This window comes from Gallus gallus, chromosome 3 (genome assembly GCF_016699485.2).
Source record: "Gallus gallus isolate bGalGal1 chromosome 3, bGalGal1.mat.broiler.GRCg7b, whole genome shotgun sequence".
Taxonomy (NCBI): Eukaryota; Metazoa; Chordata; class Aves; order Galliformes; family Phasianidae; genus Gallus; species Gallus gallus.
This window is the reverse complement of record NC_052534.1, coordinates 45,751,926-45,776,816: the sequence shown is the minus strand read 5'-3', so window position 1 is coordinate 45,776,816 and position 24,891 is coordinate 45,751,926. Positions and strand designations below refer to the sequence as shown.

At 37.2% G+C, this 24,891-nt stretch overlaps 1 protein-coding gene across 11 annotated transcripts in view; it reads right to left on the bottom strand.

The window, feature by feature from the left end:
• Positions 1-24,891, bottom strand: part of UTRN (utrophin) — a 348,963-nt gene that overhangs the window by 185,725 nt on the left and 138,347 nt on the right. For 10 of the 11 annotated variants that reach the window (XM_015284305.4, XM_040698161.2, XM_004935579.5 and 7 more), the window contains 7 exons: positions 24,693-24,842; positions 23,297-23,381; positions 21,658-21,863; positions 20,376-20,493; positions 17,115-17,320; positions 15,738-15,892; positions 10,818-11,007 (listed from right to left, as the gene is read on the bottom strand). In XM_015284305.4, coding sequence (XP_015139791.2) covers positions 10,818-11,007; positions 15,738-15,892; positions 17,115-17,320; positions 20,376-20,493; positions 21,658-21,863; positions 23,297-23,381; positions 24,693-24,842 — 1,110 coding nt within the window. Of the gene's footprint in view, positions 1-6,350; positions 6,510-10,817; positions 11,008-15,737; positions 15,893-17,114; positions 17,321-20,375; positions 20,494-21,657; positions 21,864-23,296; positions 23,382-24,692; positions 24,843-24,891 lie in introns of those variants that run through there. The other variant, XM_015284309.4, reaches the window with a different exon arrangement.

Here is a 24,891-nt window from a genome sequence, read left to right as displayed (position 1 = left end):
CCAAAAATACTATGAAAAATGCTATCACAAAAAAGTTATATCCAAGAACCCATCATTTCTCTCTCCTGTTAAGCTGCGCTCTGCTTGCAAACAGAAATGCTTGGTGCAGCAGTTAAAAAAATACTGAATTTATGAAGCTTTATGTCCGTTCTCATTTTGTTTCCCCTTGTTCATTTCTAGAGGAGCTTTATATTCACACAGAGTATAGCAAAGCACAGTCTCCTGTTAACAAATGTGCAGGAAAGCATGCATTCGTTACAAAGTTCCACTTGACACTGATCACAATTAGACAAATGGCAAAACAAAACAGTTTCAGTCAGACTCGTCACACAAGACGTGCTCAACCTTTCTGTGACAGGCGCTAGTGGCACATTCTCCTCTTTAGAGGAATTGACAGTGACACCTGATAACACAGAAGTAAGTACTGGAAAAGGAGGGAAATAGGTCAGATTTCAGCAAGTTTTACATTATGCTAAATAATGTTGGTCCAGATATGCACCAACTGTATGACACTGTTCCCACTGTAGTTACACCACTGCAAAAGGATTCTCTCTCAAATAGATACATGCTATGACTAGAACAGATTCACAGCAGGCCCAAATTTGGATCAGAATACAGTAGAGCAGTAAGAACCCTTCGTGTGAGACAAGGACGTGAAGGTCCTTGTGACAGGAAGTAGGCAGCAGTCCCAGCTGAGAACTGCTGCACTACAGCTCTGACTATTTTAGTCTTCAGACATAAGGTAATAGGGCACTAGCACAGAGCCACACAGAGAACCGCAAGCTGGAAGACCTTTGGAGGTCACAGACCTGCCAATGGCAGAAGCCAATTACAAAGGTCACTCTGGCTGCTCAAAACCTCATCCGCTGCAGCTTTGAATATCTCTGGAGATGGAAATACCACACTCTTTGGGTAGTCTGCTTCAGAGCAATTTCTCCTGTTCTCAAGAGAAGGAAGGGGGCTCTCAGCACCTCAAGTCTTTCTAGTTTAACAAAACATAAGAATATTCACATCCTCTGAAATTCCAAAGGGAATTAATCCATAACATGTTAACAGCCAACACCAATGAAGAAATAACTTCCACTAAATTATATTTCTGTGACGGTTTTTGTATTTTCAACTTGAACTTCATTTGGTTTTACACTTAAAATCTTTTGATAGGTGCACTGAGGTTTAAAGGTCTTCCAGTACAGCGTAAAAATACTTTCACTCTTTCTGCTATTAAATTGTGAACAGCCTGTAAAAAAATTAGTATACAATTGTATCAAATACTTCTGCCAGCATACAGCAGCCTACTATGTACAACTTCAATCTATTTTTCAGCCCAAAGAACTTATTGCAAAGCAGTATTTTTCTCTGAACTGCACTGAATGGTAATATGCAATATTAATGCTTTTCTACATCCTTCTCCAAACTAAGTCCTACCTTTCCATCTGTACAAAAACAGACGTTTCCCCCCCCTTTTCCCTCCATGCTGAAGTTTAAAATAACACGTTCTTGCTGTATTTCCTTGAGAATTTCCAAAGAAATTAGATTTCCTAGACATTCAATTCCAGTCTTCATCTATGTCAGTTTTAAAAGCTATTAAGTTTCTCCATTCAGTCTTCCATTGCTTCTGTAGTTGCTGTAATTATTCTGTAATAAATGCCAGTAACAAACCAATCTCCAACTCCCAGAACTTCAGATGTCCCTGATTTCAAGTACTGTACCACCAATTTTCAGGTTTCCAACTTCAAATCCATATCAAAAAAGAAATTATGTCCATCTCATTAATTTTAAGTGATCATTCACTTATATACATTCTCAGCATATTCACACTTCTTCAAATGATAAGGCACTCTAGACCTTTCAGTCAGTTTGTTGGCAAAGGCAGCAGGCTATCTCGTTGCACTTTAACCTATTTGAGTCTTTATTAGCCTCATGTTCTGCCTGCCATACATCCAGTCATGTCTCATCCCACTCCTGCACATACGTTACCTTATGAAATCATAAGAGATGTCAGTACATCTATATCATTGTTTACAATACAAACAAGGTGTGGATGTATGGAGGTGGAGTAGTTACCATATACATTTCTTAACTGTTTTCCAAAAAAGGAAAGCCTAAGCTCATCAGATGCTGACAATTACAGTTATTAAATTGCGTTTCAAAATAGTAAACTCTTTTTATGAGTGCATTTTTAACCTTGTCCAATTTCAGTAGGCAACAGTCTTTATTTCCAACTTTCTCCTTAATTCAGGCCTCATTCCTTCTAGAAGGCCATATGCTGGATTAAAAGAACACAGAACACTCCAGACTTAACCTTCTCTTCTTAAAACAAAAAACCATCTACAGAGTTCAGCAACGCTTTTGATGACAGAGTCACTACTTCAATTTCTAATCAACATACAGTTTCACTCAGTGTCCTACTTCAGGACATACAATCAAGATTAATTTTGTTCTCAATTCTCTTCCTCATCCATGCTTGATTACCTGTATTTCATACACGAACATGATCAAAGGTCTGGTTTATTTTCTAAATTAAATTAAAGACAGGCAAATATTAGAAAATTTAGCTAACTTCAGTGGAAACAGGATCACCTTCCCCATTTCTCAACATAGCCCCTCAAGGTGTGTGTTGAGGGCTTTTTATTGTACTTTTGTTTTGTTTCGTTGGCTTGGTTAGGCTTTTTTTTTTTTGTTTTCCTTTTAAGATCTCCCTACCCCTCATGACCTTCAATTTTTTTTTTTTTTTTTTTTTTTTTTTTTTGAAGTTCATACAAACCAAGAATTTGCTGCTACTGACCAAAATCAACATTAAGTATCTTTTGGAAAGTAATCACTACTGTCACAGCAAGAGGAGCTTGGCTGACCTTAACATTCACTGCTTTGAACTGTCTACGGCTTTATAAATTTAACACCAGCCATAAAAACGAAACAGCAGAAAGTGTGATAGCTACATTTTAAACTATGCATTCATTAAAAAAAAATTCCTCAAAATATATATTTCTGAAAAATTATTTCGTTTTACACTTGAGGAATTCAGCAATTCACCTAACTTGCTTTCTACTCCTTCAAGGGTGAAGACACACAGAAGACAATTTTGAGATTTCAAGCATCTTACAAGGAAGGTATTTTCAGTTGGGGTTTTTTTCAGGGGTTATTTTCAGTTGGTGGTTTCTGGGTTGGAAATATTTATTTGTTCATTCTCAGGAAGTTGCCACAGCAGCAATAAGAAAATACATATACCATACATATATACATATAGCTACCAGCTATACTTCTCAGTCTCTCCTCCAGCAGAATGTTCCAATGTCAGCAGCACATTTCAAAAATCCACAGTCAAGCTCCACCAACAGGATACATATTTCAAGTTAATCATTTACCTGTCTGACAGAGAAATACTATTCTTCCACTTCAGTCAGGGAAAATTGAGAAAGCCTCTCAATCTTCACTTTCATATGTAATATTCTGGTCTCCCAGAAAAGATATATTGATTTTACCTTACCATGAGTTTTTCTGTTCCCAATAAGAATTTATATTCATTCTTGTCCAAGCTATTTGGATATACCCAACAAAAGATATTCTTTAGGGAACAATCACACATTTGCAAGAACACAGAGTGGCTGACAATCCCTACAAAACATTTTTCTGGTTGTTTCTTTTGAGCACCAAGCCTTTGTAAGGCCAAGCTGCTAACAATAAAACAATGTTATACACTGTCCTGACAACACACTGCCAAGCGTACAAATAAGCCACTAGAAGAATGAGTGTAAAAGAATCATAGGACAATACCAGTGAAGAAGTTACATCTGCCCAAATTTACCTTGCTGTAAAGGAGTTAGCGAAAGAAAAAAGCACCAAAAAAAGGAATACCCTAAACCTTGGATCTCCTGCCTTTCAGTAATGCTATAATGGTATCTCACCAAAACATTTGTTTCTGTTCCTGCTTTTAGCAAATTTGCAAAATGAAGACTATGACTGCCAACAGTTACTACTACATGAATCTGCTAATAAAAGGAACAATTACAAATTTCCTCAGTAGTTTAATACTAAAGCTTTGTTCATTCTTTGATAGTGTGCTTAAAAATAGACAAACACTAATTTCAAGGATATGCCATAAATATTTCATTGGCACTTTTTAAATGTTTATCTCATTGCAGTGTGCACTGTTAAGCTTCAGAGGACACTTTGCATCAAACATTTAAATGCTAGTTTATGAAGCAATAATTCATATCCTATTGTAGTAAATAACTTCTAGGCAGAATTGAACTATCTTGTATACCCACAAAGTTTACAGGCTATGGACAAACTTGTGAAATACCGAAAATAGAAATATACAGATTGCTATCAGAGATCCTTACCAGCCCTCTGCCAGAGCCGTTTTTAATTTGTAATTTCCATGCCATTTTCTCATCTAAGTATTAACATTTCCATCACCAGATTCCCATATATCACTGCCTTACATTGACACCTGCTGGAAGTGACTGGGATTGTAAAACAGTCCTCCCTCATTCAGCGTCTGATATAACTCCACAGGCAGACCAACAACACTTCTACTTTCAGGAAGACACGCACAAGAGAAAACAGCAGCATGTTACAAACAAATTCTAATTTTAAGTTACGCAAAAAATATCCATCACTGCACAGATTCTCAATCAGAAAAAATACATCAGTAACAGCTTTGAGAAGATTTTTACTGCCCATTGGGTAGGTTTAAACTCATCAAATCTGGTCTCTAACAATTTACTAGGTTATCGCTCCTACTAGCAAATAACGATTACTGCAAGAATCATTAAATAGTTCTTGTTTGATGCTATAAATAAGCTTATATACAAAAATGTGTCTATACAAGTTTAAAGTTCTCTTGCAGTCTTTATTAAATTCCAACCAAAATCCATACCCTCACATTAGGGAAAGATTTGTGTTATTCACAAAAGCAACCAGAGCTCTTCAATGATAGAATTGACAAAGACACATAAATGAAGTGTGCTTGTTAAAATAGCTTGTATGTATACAAACTACTATCATTCTTCATAATGAAGATGCACCTCTAAAGCCCTGTAAACAGAAGCACATTGAAAGACCCACGTGAAAGTGATCTGCTTTTCCCCAAATACTACAAGCTTGACTGTTATGTAACAAATATCACGTTACATTCTTTTCTTCCTTTCCAGTTTGATCCTAAAGGTGAGATCTTTTTAATTGTGTGAGATTTTTGTATTTCTCTTAACGTACATTGCTCATAAAACGTGTTTTGGATTGAAGCAAGCATGAGGAGTTAGAGTAGCTTTGGTTGGAACGAGAATCAGACTCCTGAGCATGATCACACACTTTGGTCCTCTCCTTGTATACAAACTTATGTGTGCTTTAAAGCTGCCTGAGGTTTATTGTGAAAGCATCGCAAGCAGCGAGAATAAAAACCAAACTGAAAGGCAGCCAGAAAGACTTCATGTATGGTTCATGTCAGTACACAGCTGAAAATCTCTCCAATTTTATATTTAGCCAAAGTTACGGAGCAGGACCTTTGCATTTAAGTCCACACCACAGTTTGACTGCTCCACACTGGAACTGACACAGTGGTGTTATTAGCTGACCAACTGTGCATATCTTACTTTAAAACAAATAATTTCATTTGCTGCGTGATTAACCTGCTTAAAAAGCTTTGTTTACTAGGTAGCTTACACTGCTATCACAGTACTGAAAGTCTCAACTACTGCATCTGTGCAGAAACAAGTAAACAGTAAAATACTTTTGGTGGAAACTGAAACTATCAGCCACAGAAACAGTTAACAGCAAAAATGCCAACACAAGTGGCAGTCTGTGTCAACGTGCTTTTTATGCAACTTTTTTCTTTTTTTTTCTCCTTAATTTCTGAAAGAACTCTGTAAATGCTGGCAAGTGATGTGAAAATTGCTGCATATTAGTCTGCTGAACTTAGTCCTAACTCAAAGTTTCATTAAACTCAAAACCAAGAAACACTGGGTTTTATTATGTAATGCAGTTCTACATAATGGGTACCTAGGAGTTAAAGTACTGCATTTATCAAGAATCCACCAACTTCTTTGGAAAAGCAGATGTGGCAGCATGTATTTTACAGAGCATAACTGAATGATAATGGTTTCCTTCCAGACATTTAAATGGTAAACAATATAGCACTTATTTTTTTTTGTGAATGTATTCTTAACTGAAAAGCACTTATTTTTAATCATTCTTTTAACAAAACATGCACTTGAGTAGGCTTTAAAATATACTACATAGCTGAGATACTTTTCACATCTCTCCTGTTTTTTTTTTCTTTTTGTCTCAAAAAAATAAAAGATAAAAGTTAGCATTAGATATTCTCAGGATTCAGATCTCGCATTTCTTACCTTACACAGCTTCTGGTAACGTGGAGAAGAAACTGCCATCCTTTGTAAACGATGCAACAACACCACAACTTTCTGCAGAGATGTTCTCACCACAGCCATCATTTTAAGTTTGCCACACTTCTGAAGACACCTCAGAATTTGCATTATAAATGAAGAGCAACTATCATTTCCTCCCGGTCACTGGACAATGATTTGCCAGCTTTCTGAGCATGCTCTCTTCCAAGATTGCTTTTGAGAGCTACAGGCTTTACAGGCTTCAAAGGCAAAGCAGGCTGATATAGCATAAGTTTCTCTCTCAAAATAACGCTGAGAAGAAAATGCAAAAAAATAAAGAATCTTCACAGATTTGTCTAACCAGTATTGTTCAGCTCTGCCTGTGCAGAGAGTAAATGAAGTTGTTGAGCAGACGAGTACCTGCCACCGTTCAGGAGTACACTAAATAGCCAGGAAAGATTATTAATTTAAGCACGAAAGCTGCAGAAACAAGAAAAAAATTCCTTCGGGAAGACAGCTCCAGTGTGTCACTACGGATGCTCTCCTTCAGTAGCTGCTTTCAATCGGCAGACTGAGCTTTTGCTCCCTCACTCTGGCAGAGGATGCTCTCGCTCTCAGACTGAACGCAGCTCTGGCAGAGCTGTAGTGAGTGAATAACAGACTGTGTTATAAATCTTCAGAGAGACGCAGAGGGATACCTGCTCTAATTGTATCAGCTACATGCTAAAGACTAATAGATCACATGGGTGCTTCTCAAAGCTAGATTATCAAATACAAAAGAAAAAACTACAGGGGGTAAACCTTTCTGCTACAAAAACTCCAAGCTAATATAGTCAAAGTGACCTCAAAGGATTCTCATTCACAACAGAAAGTAGGAAACGGCTCCTAAAAACCACTCCTGCTTAAGTCTTTCCCTGAGTGACTTACTAGGATAAGAAACAAGGGTTTTGGCAAAGTGAAAGTATACAGTTGTACCACCACTCCTTTTCTAGCCATCGCTGAATCCAAAGAGTTAAGACCATTTTGATGTTTTTCCCATGACAAAGCAGAATTATTTAAGTCATCTAAGGATGACAGTAGGACATTAAAAACCATGGAAGTGTTTAGCTACCAGCAAGGCACTCTCAGTGCAATACAGACAATGTACCACTAGGTATGGCAGTGCTGCATTACCAGAAACAACTATTTCTCCTTCCTTCCAAAGGTGATATGTTCAATCTAGTTCAATCTGTGTTACAGGGACTGCTGTAACAAACAATCAGGGAGGCCATCATCAACACTACAGGTGGCAGAACAAGGAGTAAACAGCAGATGACTGTCTCAACACAGATTAGATATTTCAGTATGAGGAAAAACAGATAAAGTCTTCTGAAGTCCATCTAAAAAGTAGTAGTAAAAAGTATTCCTCCATCAGGAATGAAGTATTCATCAAAAATTGATTAGGTGTATTGACATAACCTCTACCAAACAAGATCCAAATAGGCAAATAAAGGGAAATATCAAGTCTGATAGACACTCTAAAATAAAACCAAAAATTCAGTTACTGAAAATGTCTCCTCCAGAGTAAGTTATGCCAACAGGTATCAAGAAAAACAGGAAGTTATTATGTGCATTCTCAGCCTGGGCTTTTGATAGTCTTTCCCTTCTTTTGGGGTTGTTAACAGGTCTGTAACATTAGTCTTTCCTGACAGACAGGAGGACCAGGGAACTATGGAATGACAAATACTAAAAAAATATAAGAATTAAAAATTAACATTTTTGACAACATAGATCACTTTATAGAACATGTAAACCACTACTTTCATGAGAAGAACTGAACATAGCATAAAATACAAAAAACATGATAATTCTTCAGCTTCAGTTGAATAACGTAAATCTAAATGTAATCTAAGTGTAATTCACCTTCTAAGTTAAATGCTTTTATTTAATGTTACTGTAAGATCAGGGCACATCACATTTCAAAGTATATCATATTTCTATCTAGATTTGGAATCTGAAGACCCTATAACAAGTGATCATATTATTTAGCATATATATTGCCATATGAACATATGCACACATTTCAAGAACATCACTGAGGACGGTACAGAGGCACCAGCTAAAGTTAGCATTAACTCTGACAAGTTTGAGTGATCCTAGATACTTCACAGTTTAGATGCTGGTGATTTATACACTGGCATGCTTCTTCTTAGGCACTTTGCAGCTACGAGGATGAGTGCCAAGCGCAGGTTCTTCATACAGGACAGATTGAAAAACTGTTCCCATCTCATATTTAGAAATCTTACTACCTGTATCCTCCACCTTAATTTCAGCTTTTTTTCTATTATCTCCACCACTCAGTTAAACTATTCCCCTGTACTGTCTTGCTTCTGGCTTACACACCTACTCTCCTCTACCGCCACAAGTACAGCTCCAGCCTAGCACTGTTAACTGATAGTACTGTGAATAAATTTTTTTTGGAAGTAACATATGCAGCAGGACAGGTCCAGAAACACTGAAACATTCAGAAATAAGCATGCAGGAGCTCAAACATCATCTACATAAAACAATGTCCACAGATGACACTTGCCCTCTTCTTACTTTTTTTTTTTGTTTTTTTCCCTTGCCAGCTAATACACAAGCTTGACTCTAACAATGAGACCAAACGCAGACCATTCACAATAAAACAAGACAAAGTTATTCTGAACACTTTTACATCTGTAGGCACAGGTCTTCATCCCTGTTGTCCCAGAGTTAATTCTGTTTCTTAGTTCACTTTCTGCATCTTGCTTCAAAATTAGGTTTAAACCTTTTTCAGGTGGCTACTAAACACATTGGATACAGTGATCGACACAAACTGGGGTGTTCCAGCAGCAACCTGAAAGGAAAGCCTTTTGCTATATTCTGATCATGACAAAATGAAATAAAAAGACTAATGCTATAACTGTGAACTTCAACTCTTTCAAAAAAAATACAAATTAAAAAATCACTACCTTCTGCCTTACTCAAAGTTGAGATTAGTTTTATGGCACTGTTCCCAACCTCAGATGTTGTAGTGGAAGTCAGAAGAAGGTTTCAACAGTTCCCATATCACTGAGTCTTGTGCAGAGTGACCTGAGCTACAACCTAACAAGTTAGTCCTGAAATGCAATGGAAGACAGTTCCATCTCTCCTGCCCAACACAGATTATCTTATTTTGAAAATACATGACACACAGTAATAAAAAGTAATCCACCGTATTTTGTCAGTTTTCAGCATATATCTCACCTACAATTTATCAATACTTTGATAGCTAAAAATATTAAATAAAGCAATAGGTAACTCAAGTAATCATACTGCATCTACACAGTGTATAGAAGCAAGCAGTCATAGGACAAGACAGATAATTTCAGCTAAAGGAATACCATACAAGGGGAGGCCACACCCAGCATCTACATCTCCCTTCTCAGTGGTTATGGTTATAAGCCAGGACTATGGATGTGATAAAGAGCTCATTATAGACCTCCCCGCATAGCTAGAAGTTTTGCCCAGCAGTTCTTCCCTCACATAGCATTATCTAGCAGTTTTAACCAGACTGAAGAACAATGAACAAGCGAACAATCTTCCCTTACCAAGATGCTTCACAGCAGCATATAGCCAACAGTGGTAAACTGCAAAATAACAGCTTTTTCTTGATATCAGAGAAACACATCTCTACAGGCTGACCATAATCATAGGAACGTCATTGACTGACACGTCATCTTCCACAGGCACAAGCCAAAATATGTCATTCTTTTCCTCATAATCACAGTGAGCAATTTGTTATCAGATAATTCAAATTGCCTCATTTCATTTAAATTCAACACAGATATGTTCAGATTAGAGCCCTACTGATAGCAGAATCTTGTTGTCCAATCACCATGAATTAAGACCACAGAATATATGGCTCCAAACGCAGAGCACAGGATTTGTGAGCTGATGTAGCCTCACAGCTTTGTGCATATCAAAATAACTACACTAAATAAGGTAAATTAATTGAAGGAAAAAAAATATATTAAAAGATTGAGGAGAATTATGACACATAAAAGCATTCAAATATGTTAAATAGGACAACAAAGGAAATGCATGCAGCATAGAAATACAAAATACAGTGATGCTCAGCTTTTTCCTGCCACAGGCCCAAATGCATTAATTTTAAGAAACAGTCCTGTTTTCCCATCAATACATTGTACCCTTAATGAAGGCCAAACCTGGGATCTGTCCCTCCTTCCTACTCTTCCCGAATACAGCCAACATACAAAGAGGTTTGAGAGCACTAAGTGACATAGACGTCCACAAAACACACATTTCAAATCTTAGGGAATATATCTGCTTCCTTCCCATACTTGACTTCTAAGATACTGTTTTAAAATACATTCCAATAGGCTGCACACCTCCACTCTCCAATGGGTGAAAATAGATTTCCTTTATAACATTTGCCACTTAGAGAAAGCACAATAACCAGCAGTTTCTCACCTGCATCTGTTTTCTGAGTTCCCTTACACAAGCACTGTCCTGAGCTGTGTTCTCACGCCGAGCAGCATCTGCAAGAACATTAACTGTCGTCTCTGCCTCTTGAAGCCACTTGAGGAAGCTTTCTAGATCCTTGCATGAAGTCTGTACTGTCTTCAGCTCTGTCTCCAAGAAATTCTGCCTATCAACAGCTCTGAAAACAAGACAGCAAGTGTCAGAATATTCCTTCAGTATTACACATATCATAATGAAACTTCTAAGAGATAATCTGAAACTTCTCTTTATTAAGATGCATTAAGATATACATCTGTATCAGCTTGTTTTATCACTATTTATACCACTGTTTCTCTGATTATTATATTTTTAGTTATCAACAGATGTTCCAAACATGTATTTCACAGTGCTTTTAAAGAATGCACGTGGAAGAATCAGAGGTATCTTCTTTTTGAGTATTATCAGCACAGGCTTATGCTACTCTTAATGGTAGAGGTTATTCCCATATGTGAAATACGTGAATGCTTCTCCTCAACAAAAATGATATGGAGTAGAAACACTGAGAATTTGGGGGAATTTTCTTCTTCTACAGAGAGCAGAAACATTTCCCCCAATTTGTATCTACTACAAAATTAAACTCCTGAAGTGTAAAAAGTCAGATACCTGATTCTTTCTGCTAAAAGACAAGACTGTGGGCTCTATCCCTCAGAGTAATACATTACAGTCGTAACTGTCAACCCACACTCAACACGTTTAAAGAAAAGACAACTGGCAGAATGAGAATATAGTTCAGATTTTGAACCAATCAAAAAATTCTCCAGCTGTACAACTGAAGATTTTGTTTGTAATATGATTTTCTTATAGGATGCAAGGAACTGATTCAAAACCTTTAGATTAGCTTACTAGTATGCAACTTGAACAGATCTCCTGAGAGTAGATCAGATCACACTTCTGTTTCCTTGTCATTAAAACAAAACTATTGAAAAGTGTTTTAGTCAGCAACTTCAAAAGCTCTGATTAACAAAGTTAACTGAAGCGTGAGAAGTTGTTTCAAAGCAGGTATTCCAGTTTTCCAGCACATCAGAGAAGCCATATGCAAGGAAAAGTTACTTTCCTTCAAGGGCACTAAGAGCATCTGATACAGCCTTGACTTTGCCAGGCTCACATTCCCAAATACCAGAATAAACAACAGAATTTTCTAGAAACAATCTGCAGTAAGATAGAGTTACAACCCTAATGTTTGGAGGATGGACCTTATGTCACTTGTTAATAATTGCTTTATTAAAAATGAGATTCTGTGGATTGTTCCTGACTTTGCGCCTCCCCAAGTTTTGGCTACTGGCAAATGAGTAGCATGATAAGAAGCCTTCATTCAGACATAAAGCTTTGGCATGCTTTGCCTCCTCTTGACAAAAACAAACAAACAAACAAACAAAAAAAAAAAAAAACCAGAATAAATAGCATGCTAGGGATGACTAAATGTTTGACCAGCATATAGTCAAGAACAAATAACAAGCATCAGCTCAAAAATTAGAGCACACCACGGAACTGTGAGGAAAAGTGTAAAGTAGAACCACTTATGAGCTCTGACTTCAAATGCCTCTCACTCTGCAGGGATTTTCTTCCCTAGCAGGGGGTTAAGGCCAAAGGTGGAAGAACAGGAGTGACAACAAGAAGAACAGACTGATAATAAAGGTGACCTTCAAAGAAAGAGAAAAGCCCTAGAGGATAAAACACTAAGTGACCCAGATCTCTAAGCCTAAGCACTAGATGGGAACTGAGACAACTTGAACTTTGTAGCTAATAAGATTCATTGAAGAATGTAATCTTCAGCCCAAAGTTCTAATTTCTCAAAACTTTCTGCTTGGTTGAAATTAAAGTGACGAATGAAATCCTATTGCAGTAACAATGCTGCCATGATATTTGAATTAAAGCTGAAAAACATTCCTTACACTAAGCATGCAACCCACAGGCATAAATTAACAGATTTACAATTAACATTCTAAGACTACATGGCAGCTTTTAATGATGACCTATACAGCAGTAGTGAACAACTGTCTTACAGAGAAAACCCAAATACGTTCATTTCACTCTAGTAAAGACTTCAAATGGAAAAGTTCATGGAGAATTCTGTATTGGAGATTAGGTAATTCTCCATGTAAAAAAAAAAAAATATCCAGATTCTCAAAGAACTTTAATATGATCGGAACAGTCTCAGAAAGAGTCTTGCCAATAGGCAAGAATTAAATGTATAGAGAACCCACAGAATCCCACAGTACTGCAGCTAATTTCACTTAATTCAGTGGTAGTGGAGAATGTTTAAGCAGATTCTATCAGCAATGTCCAAGAAAGAAAAAAAAAAAAAAACAGTTATATCTGTAGCACTAAAGCCCTCATGGCACTGTTCCACACAATTATTTTCTTTTACACTAAAAATATGCAGTGTGTATAAGCATGCGATCAAAAGAAAATCGGGGAAGAACACCTGAGACAGTTTAGATGGCAATTACAGACTAATACTGAAGCAGCAGAATGACACAGAACCACTACTTTCATCCTGAAAGAAAAATAAATAGTCACTGGACAGAATAGTCAATTTAAACAGCGTCAAGGTGGGCAAGCTTCAGCCTCTTAGTGCCACTATTTTTCCTTCAACTTTGTGTTTCATGACAAGCCTTCCTGATAGCATTCTTGAGGACATTCAGGACTGATTATTCCAGGTAATGCTAATAAGGACCTCCCTTTCGCAACCTCCAGGCATAGCTATAGCCAGAGATGGTATTTTAAAGTGTTATGCCATAAATACAGATCTGCCCTTATAGAAGCCATAGGACATGCATGCTGCAGGCACAATCTTTGTCCTGAGATCTGTCACATTAAGCCATCCTCGGTGCTCTCAAGGTTCACTAGCATTTTTGTTTATTGCATTTTAAGGCAAAGATAAAAACCTTTATTCCCCTGAAAAGGTGCTTTTATTGCACACTCTCCCCTTTTAATTCTGCTCTGCTCCGCAGAGTTATAGTGAGCAGCTCCACGCTCTGGCTACCCACTGGTTTCCTGAGTTCTGTACGTTCTGCCACTAGTTAAGAAACAAAGCAGACACTCACCTTTATAAGGCTGCAGCATAGCAGCTCCAGTGATAACTCTGGAGCTTCAGTTACACACAATAGAACACAAGTTGCTTACTATTCCATACTTTAAGCAGATTCAAAAATAATTAGAGGCTTCCAGTCAGGAGCTCTTCTTTCTGATCACCTGCTCTGACACAGGAGGGTAGTTTTATGCTAGCTCTAGACAGAACTGCAAAGTTGGAATTTGAATGAGGCTACTACAGAGCTGGAACCTACAGGTACTGCTAATCCAACAAGGAGATCTCTTGGCAACCTCTAATTGCATCTCTATTCCCAGAAATCATCATGACCTGTTCAGATGAAGTTAACGGCCTTTTTGGAAAAGATACTAGTTTACTCTGAGGAAAGGCAGGAGGAACATGCTGCAGACTTAGTTCAGATGAATGGTCAAGATGGGCCATTTCAAAAGGTGACCTCATCACTATAACCTAGTTCAGAAAGTAAGAAGCTATGGAAGTTCTGTCATATATTAAAAGTCCTTCCCTTCACTCTGTGTACTGGACATTTTAACTGAAGAACCATGAAAAGATGCTCACATTAGATCAATTATGAAATATTTTAGTTGTTTGAAAACCCCATCTTAGATGTCTCTAAAACATTTAGAGATCAACAAGTTTTTATTCTCTCTCAAATGATCACAGAGAATGAGCCATATAAAGTTTTGTCTGTTCTGTATCTCATCTCTCAATGGAAATAACGAGGAAACGAGTTGTATAAAACTCTTTGTGACATCAAAAGCAGAAAACTACAAAGATATCGTTTTCCTCCAAGGAAGTATAACAAGACATTACATTCTTCTTCCTTAATTACCTGTGAAACCAACTGCTTACCACTGTAAAGTTCTCTTCCTCTCATTCCCCAGGACATATCATTCAACTGCAGAGGCTTTAATATGAAAGACTCGTTCTCAATTAACTCACATGCCATTTAAAAAAAAAAAAAGCAGCTTCCCTTTTTGTGTGCACCTACATGCATGCATACATACAGGTTTTGGTTCTCATTCAGCCCATTCCCATACATATAGCATCATCGCTCTCTTCTGTCCTTCTAATCACAAAGTATATTGTCTTTTAAAGCTGCCAGCATTGAGTCATACATTAAGCTAATGATAACTACCCATCAAATGCTGAAGATTTTTGCAGCAATTAGATTACTTTGCACACACACAAAAATATTACACAGCATTTTCAGCATTTGATCCGTAAGACTTATTTGCAAATGATGAATAGGATGAATACAAAGAAGCTTCAAATCTCAGTTCCTGTAGATCAAATGCTTTCTAGATGGGAATATCAGATGCATCACATTCAGAAACTCAAAGCACAGCCCCATTCAGGAAAAGTTTCCATTAGATGAAAGGCTTTAAATAAATTAACACATTGGAAAGCAGAGCTGAATACTTTCAGCCTTATGAAAATGAAGCACAGTAACAAACTACATATATACAGAGCATAATGAAATCACAGAATAGGAAGAACTGCTCAAAGACCTTAAGAGAAAAAACAGCCACAAGCAAAGTGGAGAGCAAACATGAGAGAAGAATTTTTTTATTTTTAAATACCTATTACTATCATTTTTGAGCAAAGAATTGGAAGTCATACAGAAGCCATAGTAAACTGTGGGAATTTCCATCATCAAAATTTAGCTTCACTGCAACTGATTAAACCAGCGAAGCAGAGCTAAATGCTGCAGTAAAGTTAAGCCTGCAGAGAAGGGACTGAAATAGGTGTAAGTGATAAACATGAGATACACAACTTTAAAACAGAAAGGCGTATAGTGAAACCTTGCAACTAATTACCTTTGATTCAGATTAACCCAGCAAGTGTTCATCTGGTCAGTGGTTTCCTTCACCCTCCTTGTGTCATCATCACGATACTCTCGAAGAAGTTTATTAGAAAGATCATTGAACGCAGCTACTGTGATGTCTCCTCTATGCAAATCGTGTACTAAGAGCTAAAAAGGAATTTCAGAATGAGACATCAGAGCAAAATCAAAATCAGACTGCTTTTGATATTAAGCAATTATCATTATAAAACCCTTTTTTATGCTTAAAAGAGCACAAACGTGCATAATTCTTTTATGGAATAAGGTTCCTTTTAAAAGGAAAACCCATTAGATAATAAGCATCCTGACAGTGAACCAAAACAAGCGAGAAAAACAATATTGCGAAAGCGACCAAGGGCTAGAAAAACCCTCCTGTATGTTTTACTGGCAACAGAAGTAAAAATAGTTTTAGGTTTTAGCAGCATGAACAAATTTCAGTTATGCTAACAGTGATACAACTGGCGCGTTATAATGTACTTAGACCTCATGGAGTTTTGAATAAAATATAAAATAAAAAAATATGCATTTTATTTATTAATCAATTGTATCTTTTTTAACTCCATACTCAATGTTTGGACACATGACTGTTTTCACTTCAGAAAGTAAAAAGGTAGGCCTAAGAGCCCATTTCTAATTCTCTGCTCACTCAGGAAAGGCAATGAAGAGCAGACAATTTTACTGCTTACTGAAATAGCTAGGGGTCAGAGAGAAATTCTCTTTACTGAGCTCTGCTTCTTTCCATATCTAGCCACATCCCTACACCGAGCCCCTCCTCAACCATTAGTCTCTCTGGTTCTTACCCTGAGCCTCCTACAGCCTGTCCTTTTTCAAACAGCCTCCATAAAGGACATCAGATTTACTGATTTATCACAGCATGTTCACTGTGATACAAAAAGCAACAAAGACCACATGGAAATGAGGGAAAAAAACAAGATGAATATGCTCTGTATCAATCAGAAGTGAAACTTGGGATAATTTTAAATAACTTGTTCCATGCCAGGATTTACTACTGTTAATAGATTTCTGCGGAATGATACATGCTACATGCTGTGGTTCTATGAGAAGACTTTTATCAATACAAGGACTTTTTTGCATAGCATCATTGATTGGATTATACTATGCTCCTTTCAGTCACCCTTGTAAAAAGGCACACAAGTATTTATGCCACCTGTTTTTCTCTCAAAAGTAATCCTCAGGAAGGCTGATGAAAAAAGTGAAAAGTGATTTAGAACACAGAGTGCCCAAAATCACAGAACCACCACATCAACCTTACAATTATATCTTACATCCAGATATCAAACAAATCCAATAGCATTACACAGACTGAGAAATCAACTGGAGATGGTCTTACCTTGTTATCTGAAATCTGTTTGATAAGTGTCTCCTTTGGGGCCTGCTGAAGCATACGCAGACGGATCTCGCACTGCTCCATGAGATGCTCCATTTCTTTCCTCTGCTCATCCCATTGCATGCTGTCTGACAGCATGTACTTCAGCTGCTGCTGCCGCACCTCCACACCATGCTGGGTGTTATCCCATTGGTTCTTTACTTTTTCCACTGGAGAGGACAATACAAAAAAAAGAAAAAAACTGAGGCAACCAATCAAGTAGACCTAACTACCACTTACTCCTCAGGACAAGAGGCAGTAATGTAACTCATCTTCAAATACAGTCACTTCAATATTTTGTACTTTAGTTCCCCAAGTAATTTATATGTTCATGCAAGTAAACAAAAAGTAGGGGTTTGGCTGCCTCTTGCTTAAGCAGCTCAGCATACAGGTAACAGCTACTATTTCTGGAAGTCTCCAAAGGCATTACCCTTTACTTTTTATGTATTCACTCAATCTGCCACAGCTGCACAGCAGAGATGCCACGATAGATCTACCACCAGCAGTTTCCAGGGAGCACCAGGGCAGGGTGAAGGCTGTGTCGTAGTAAGTCACCTTTCCGCACTTAAAAACTGAACTAAGGTTCACCAACCACTGTGTGCGTTGAACTCAGTCTACATCTGCACTACAACTATGGCTAAGGTAGGAGCACTCCACTAACAATGTGCTTCAGTATTTTCACTGCACCACAGGTTTCTACACAGGCTTGTGTAGATTATACAACAGAGAAGTTATTGATCTTACTCCATTTTCTTCAAATATCACGCTCCTCTCTCAATATATAGAGTTACTTTAGACAATCAATAAACAAGCTTTAACCTTTAATAAACAAAGAATGAAAAAGAAACACAATGGAAGCCTAGAGCAAAATAATAGCATCAGGGAAAGTAGTAAGTCTGCCTGACAGAAAGAAACCAACAGCATCATACTTTTTTCTTTATACTTACAGACCAATAAAAAAGGTATATTTCTTGAGAGTCTGTAGAGGTAAAAATAGGTCTTCCCTATTACCTGTCATGACAGTAGCAACGCGCTGTATTATTTGAACTAAAGAGTAAGGAAAAAAAATGTAAAAAAGAAAAAGCAAAAAAAAAAAACATAAGCTGGCTTTCTTGAGAACATCTGTATTCTCAGTAGCAACAGGTAGGCAATAAGCAACATCTCCAAGGTAATTACTTTACCAGTAATGTATGTAATTTTACTTTATTAGAAAAGCAACATAATTGATACTCAAGCTGCTTTAATCTTTCATGAACTTGCTTTAATCTTTCGTGAAGCAAAAAATGCCAAGGTTTGTGTTTAAGCTAAAAATCACGTCAGTGAACTTCTCCCTTTGCAGGTTGTTTTCTTATTTTCCTTTTTTTGTTTGTTTGTTTTGTTTTATAAATCTTTTATGAACGTCCAAAGTCATTTTGCTTGATCTGCCTGGAAGGATCTCTTATCTTTAAAAATACATTCAATAATATTCTGTTCAGCTTCAGAGAGCTCTCAGACTGTCAGTGAAGCGCCTTTGCCAGGGTGACTATAATTTTCTGGCATGATGTAGGTCACTGAATGAATCGAATGAGACCTCAGAAGAAAACTTCAGTAACCTCAACAGCAAATGTATAAGAAAAAGCAAAAACAGCAAGAATGAAAAATGGGTATAACACTGTATGCAGGCTAATAAACTGTAGAGAAAAGTCTCCTATGATTTTAGGGTCTCCCCACAAGGCTGGAAGGAAAAACACCCCTGTGAAACAACTATCTACAACAGCAGCTGGGTTGAAATTGATAGATGTTTGAAGTTTCTATACAGATACTATTAATGAATGAATATACCTTGAATTTTTGTTACAGATTTTTCCCTATGAATGGGCAGGTTAACCTTGCTCTCTGTCTGGATTGAAACTTTTATCCACTCAAGAGACCCTAATGCAATTATCTGCTATTGACATATTTCCTTTTCTCTCTTCAGTCCCTGACAGATAAACAGAGAAATTCTTGGTGGCCTCAAGGATCTGCCTGTGGGTGCAAAAATGGGAAAGAAAACCCAATTACACGTTGTTTTTCATTTCCTGTGTCTAGGCAGTTACTGCTAAGGAAGTTCCAGAGAAACTTTACTTCTGTGCTCCTAGCTATCTGAGTAATCAGGTTTCATCCAGCGACACTTAGCGGATTTGCAAGCGTATATTCTCCTGAGCATTTAAAGAATGAGCTGTACAAAGCAGTTCTGCTCTTCACTTGAGAAAAGAGCATACTGCAAAGCCCTTGTAACAGAAACATCATTTTCTTTACAAACGTAACCTTCACTTTTTTCCATGGTTCCATGAAACCATGACAATGTTTCATAATAGGTAGCAAAAACTTCACACACATACAGGGTGTCTACTGGAAGCTTCATTTGTGGCAACATACATAGCTTCCCTGCTGTCAGGGAACTCAACTTAAGTTTTCAAAATACAATGCCTTCATTCCCTTTTATCTTTTGTGAGGGATACTTTGCAAGTGACCAGATCTCCCCTCGCTGACTGACTCCTCTGAACTACAATTGCTACCATCCTACTACCAAACTACTTTGCAGAAAAAGATGGCAAAACTTATCTGTTCATTGTTCCACAGATTCTCTTTTCTGCTAACTGCAGTATTTCCTGCTGCATTAATTTTCTAATTTTAGCAACTGGCAAAGCCTCAGGAGTTCAAAGAATACAATGTCCCCCAGTTTCTAATTGTGTCAGTTGTGTTTTCTTTCCATAAGTACCAGTAATTTTCAAAGTATTTATTTAAAATACACAGAAATGACTTAAAAGCTCTAATTCTCAGTCAACAATTTCAAAAGGTAAGTCTTCCAAGGCAATACATTCATGCTTTTTTTTTTTAACCAACTGTCCAGTGTAACGTAAGATCAGCAAAAATAAAAATATACTAGTAGCTCCTTTATATCAACAAATAAAAAGCCTTATAAAATCCTTCTCTCTGGATCTGTGTCTGTCAAGTAACTCAAGTTTTGCCTAAGATATTATAAAATCCCAGCAAAACAGCAGGTCAAGAAAATAAACAGCAATCCTTCTTCCAATAATCTTCATTAGACTGCTATAGTGAAACCCATGTAAATTGCTAATTTTCAGTTTACTCAAGGAAGGCAACTTTAGCTAGGTTAAAAAATCAAGAGTTTAAGAGAAAGAGATGAAGATTTTACTGCCATGAAAACACTATCTTTAAAAAACACAGAATGGAGGAACTTACATTTTTCTGTAATCACTGTCCTAATGTCTGAACTGGAAGTTTTATTTTTCAAATTTTGAGCCAATGTAAAAACAGAATCAAGCTGAGGGTGCCGTTGGTCCAAATCTGCCTTTGTTACCTGTTGAGAATTAGGATATGATTTTTAGGTACAAAAAAAAAACAAAAAACAAAAAAAAACAGGCTTTACTTAACAATATATGTGTTACTTATACATAAAGCTAAACATCTATGTCTCCAGAGACAGATGGTAGCTTCATCACTATTTACAACCCCTGAGCTGTCACAGTATTATAGCGCTGCTTTAAAATGCAAAAGTATTCTGAATTACAAGTGAAAATCCAGATGTGGAGGCTAACCTGCACAAATCACTGTTACAACCAGTCATTGTGAAATATTTTCCAGTATATGTTTTTCTCTCTCCCATAATTTATTTTCGTCTTACCAAGCTCTGATCTTTATATAGACACACATGCAAATGTACACATTTACAGGGAGATGGGTGAAGGTGGAAGAACAGTCAGCATGGACTGTAGACAAAACATGATCATTCTTTCAACTATGGGTATGTACCAGAACCTCATATCATAAACATTATACAGTTAAAAGAAAGCATTTTCGCATTTATCCTATCAAACACCAAATGATGTTAGATGTCCTCAGAAATAGTTTAGCACTTATTAAGCCTGCAGCTTGTACTCATACAGTTACTCATGTTAATTGATATCAAGTCAAATGCAATGAACCTTAATGGCAGCATACATCTCACAAATGCTGCCCTTTGTCACAGCTCAGCATAGCATAAGCTATCAACAGAGAAGTATTTACACCATAAGCATTTACATTAAAACCTATAATCACTTTATTATGTCTCTGGAAATCAGTTTAGGCTAGTTACAACATAACGAAATTCATAACAAAAATCACTACAAAGTGGATCATCCAGGTTGCTCTTCAATTATGGAGTGCTGAAGCTGCTGCAAAGGCTTCACATAAGTTATCTACATATTATCACTAAAGATAAATAAATAAATAAACAGCAGCGCCTATCTAACATCTTGCTCGTGAAGGGAGACAAGGAAGTAAGTGGAAGTAATAGAAGGGAGAGTAGCATAATATCAACAGATTTTGAAGTGTAATTTGCAGGTTAAGCATTTACTGTAGCTGGTTTGTGTTGGGTTTGGGTTTTTTTTTTTTTAAATACATTTTTAGCCTATACGTTTAGTAAGGAAATTACAAGTGTATCCTAATTTTCCAAACCACCAACCTTCACTAAAATACATACTTTCATTCGTGCAATAGTTCGGTTGATCTCTTCAGCATTTCCCACAGTGACGATGTTCGACTTGAGCATCTGGTCAATCAATACCAACCATTCAGCCAGCTCAGTTGTAGTTTTATCCAGATCAGCAGGTGCAGAAAGTTCCAAAGCGTGCTGCGTCTGAACAGGAATTTCCAATGAGGAAGATGCTAGCACCACCTTTTGGACATCTGTAAGAGTTTGGTGTTTTCATTAAAAAAAAAAATCAAACAAATCATGGCTACACATACAACTTGGAGAAATGCTTTTTTTTTTTTTTTGCCTGTTTTGAAGTTATTAATTATCTCATTGCATGGCAAAGAGTCCATGAACAACCCATAGTACTATACAAATGAGAAAAAAACAAAATGGCATTAACTTTTAACAGAATGAAGCTAAGCCCTCTTTGATGTAAAAAAGGGAGCTGATCTCTAAGCTTATTAAACAATTATTTCATTTAAGGTAAAAATCTGAAATTTCCTCACTTTCGAGTTATTTGGCAGAAAGGTTTTCCCATTCTTAACTCAGAATCCACTTAAGCAGAAGTAAGCAAGTTACTACAATAGAGGCTTCACAGACTTGGCAATACACAGCCGTCCTAAAAAGGGACAGATGCCCACTAGCTCAGCCCTATCTGCTCAGTCTGATACTGTAAAGAAGGAGGAATGTGCTGAACAGTGGGATTCTCTCCAGAAGTTGTGTTTGGCTGTGTTCTTGATCCAAGAAAACAAAGCATAAATATTACACATTTGCCACAACAAAAGACAGGAGCTCTACTTAAGAAGTAGTCTGTACAAAAGATAAACAAGCTGAATCAGAGTTCTGAAAGGCTGAAAAGTTTTCTGTGTGCCATGTTTTTGTTTTTTGCTGCTTCTGAATTAAAGAAAAAATACAATTAATTTACTGAAGTTCAAACTGTAATTTCTCTTAGGCAAGGACTGTCTTTTTTTTTTTTTTTTTACCTGGTTACCTAAAATGGAGACCCAGGCATCTTGTTTAGACACTATGTGCTTATCCATCTCCAGTAACTTTTGAAAAAGACAGCCAGTATTAATATCTGATACAAGACCATATTTTTTGACACCTTCCCTTACAGGGTTCAGAAAAATAAGTAACTGGTATATGGGAAAAGACCTGTCTGTGCGCCTACTAAGCCAAAAGATGCAGAATGACATTTATAGGACTGCACAGAATCCGTATGCAGGATAATTAGCTGTAGTAAACATTCTATTGGATCTCAGTTACTAAAAGGCACAAATGCAAAATGCACAAATCCACTGGGAAACAAACAGTCACAGACAGAGCTAGCTTGGATATTTTTTCCTGCACCTACAACACTGCCTCCTGATGAGGATATCCAAGTTTTATCGCAACATTCCTCTGCTTCAGCACATTTAGGGGAACATCAATGGACAACGTCCAAACCTGAAATGCAGAGTGACTTTTTCCCTAACCAGACATCCCCTCCCCTGATAACAGGAAGGGAGCCCCAAGCAACAGAAAACATTTGTTATTCCCATTTGTCTAAGTGCATAGAGAATGTTTTCCTGTTTAGTTTGCTTTTTGACTACAAACAGTATTAAGCTCAATACAGTTAAGATCAATGGAAGGAATGACTACTCACCAGAAGGCTTTGCCTGTGCAACAAGGTGAGGCTGCCCAACATAAGCCTCCAGTTGTCTCACTCTGTCAGGCACTTCTCTGAACACCTGCAGCCCAGCAGAGAGGAATAAAAACAGTGAGTAAATCAACATCAAAAGTTCGTATATTAGAGCACATACAATATTTTACAATCACACTTGCTATACTGTTATGCTTCATATTTCAATGAAGTTTTTCAAAGTATCATTTAAAAACACTAAAAACGCCAAAAGGTGCTCAGTATTTATTTTTCCAAAGTCTTCCACACCTTACCTAACCCTTGGAGAGAAATAAATTAATTTTTATAGATTAGTTGTTTACATGTTTTTTGTTTTGTTTTGTTTTTTACTGTCCAGGTATGAAAGTCAAGACTCACTAGGCACACTTCAAAGGAATGCTCATGATTTGTGGTCACAAAACCTAAAGGCAATACATAATTAATCTAAAAATTAATTAATTTAAAAAAAAAAAAAAAACATCCTCTTGCAGTGAAAACAAATTGCCCTGCTGTGTCCAGAAGGCAGTGATAGAAAACCAGAAACAGTATGGCCAGCAGGTTGAGGGAGATGATTCTCCCCCCTTTTCTTGTGAGACCTCACCTGCAGTACTGCATTCTGCTCTGAGGCCCCCAACATGACAAGGAAAAGACAAGGACTTATTGGAGCAGGTTCAGAGGAGGGCTGTAAGGATGATTTAGAGGGCTGAAGCACCTCTCCTGAGAAGAAAGGCTGAGGGGAGTTAGTGTTACTTAGCCTAGAAAGAAGAAGGTTCTGAAAGGACATTACAGTAGCCTTCCAGAACTTAAAGGGAGCCTACAAAAAAGATGGGAAGAGATTCTCTATCAAGGACGATAGTGATAGGGCAATTGGTAATGATTTTAAACTAAAAGAGTGTAGCTTTAGACTAGATATGAAGAAATTATTTGCTATGGGGGTGGTAATGCACTGGAACAATTGCCCAAAGAAGCTGTAGATACCCCACCTCTGGAAATGATCAGGTTGGATGGGACTTTGGCAACTTGCACAAGTATAGCTGCCAATCAGGGGGTTGGAACCAGATGATCCTCAAGGACAATTTCAACTCAAAACATTCTATAATTCTACGACTAAACATTTTTGATCCAGCTGTTTAAAAGACAGCCAACACAAAAAAAGAAAAAGAACAAATCAACAAGTAAACTAATCAACTCATTCTGATGAAATAACATTTACCAGGGTTTTCATGCAGGCATGGATTCATGCCTGTGAGACAGTCCCTCAACATGCACACACCTTCCAAGTCATTTTAGATGTCACAGATGCATGGAAAAAGGAAAACTATCACTCTGAATACACCACTATATTTCCAACTTCAGGTAAAAATGCTGAAGAAATACACACCTTATTCCACCTCACATTGAGGGACTGCAGGCTACCAGAAAGCCTGTTTTTTTCCTGAAGATCAACATTTTTATCCAGAATTACTTCAGGTTCAGTTCTGTTCAACCATTCCAGTTTGTCTCCCTGTACTTCCATCTCTTCACTTAAGACCTAAGAGGGACAGAATAGTTTTGGACTGAAGTCAAATGCATAAATGTTA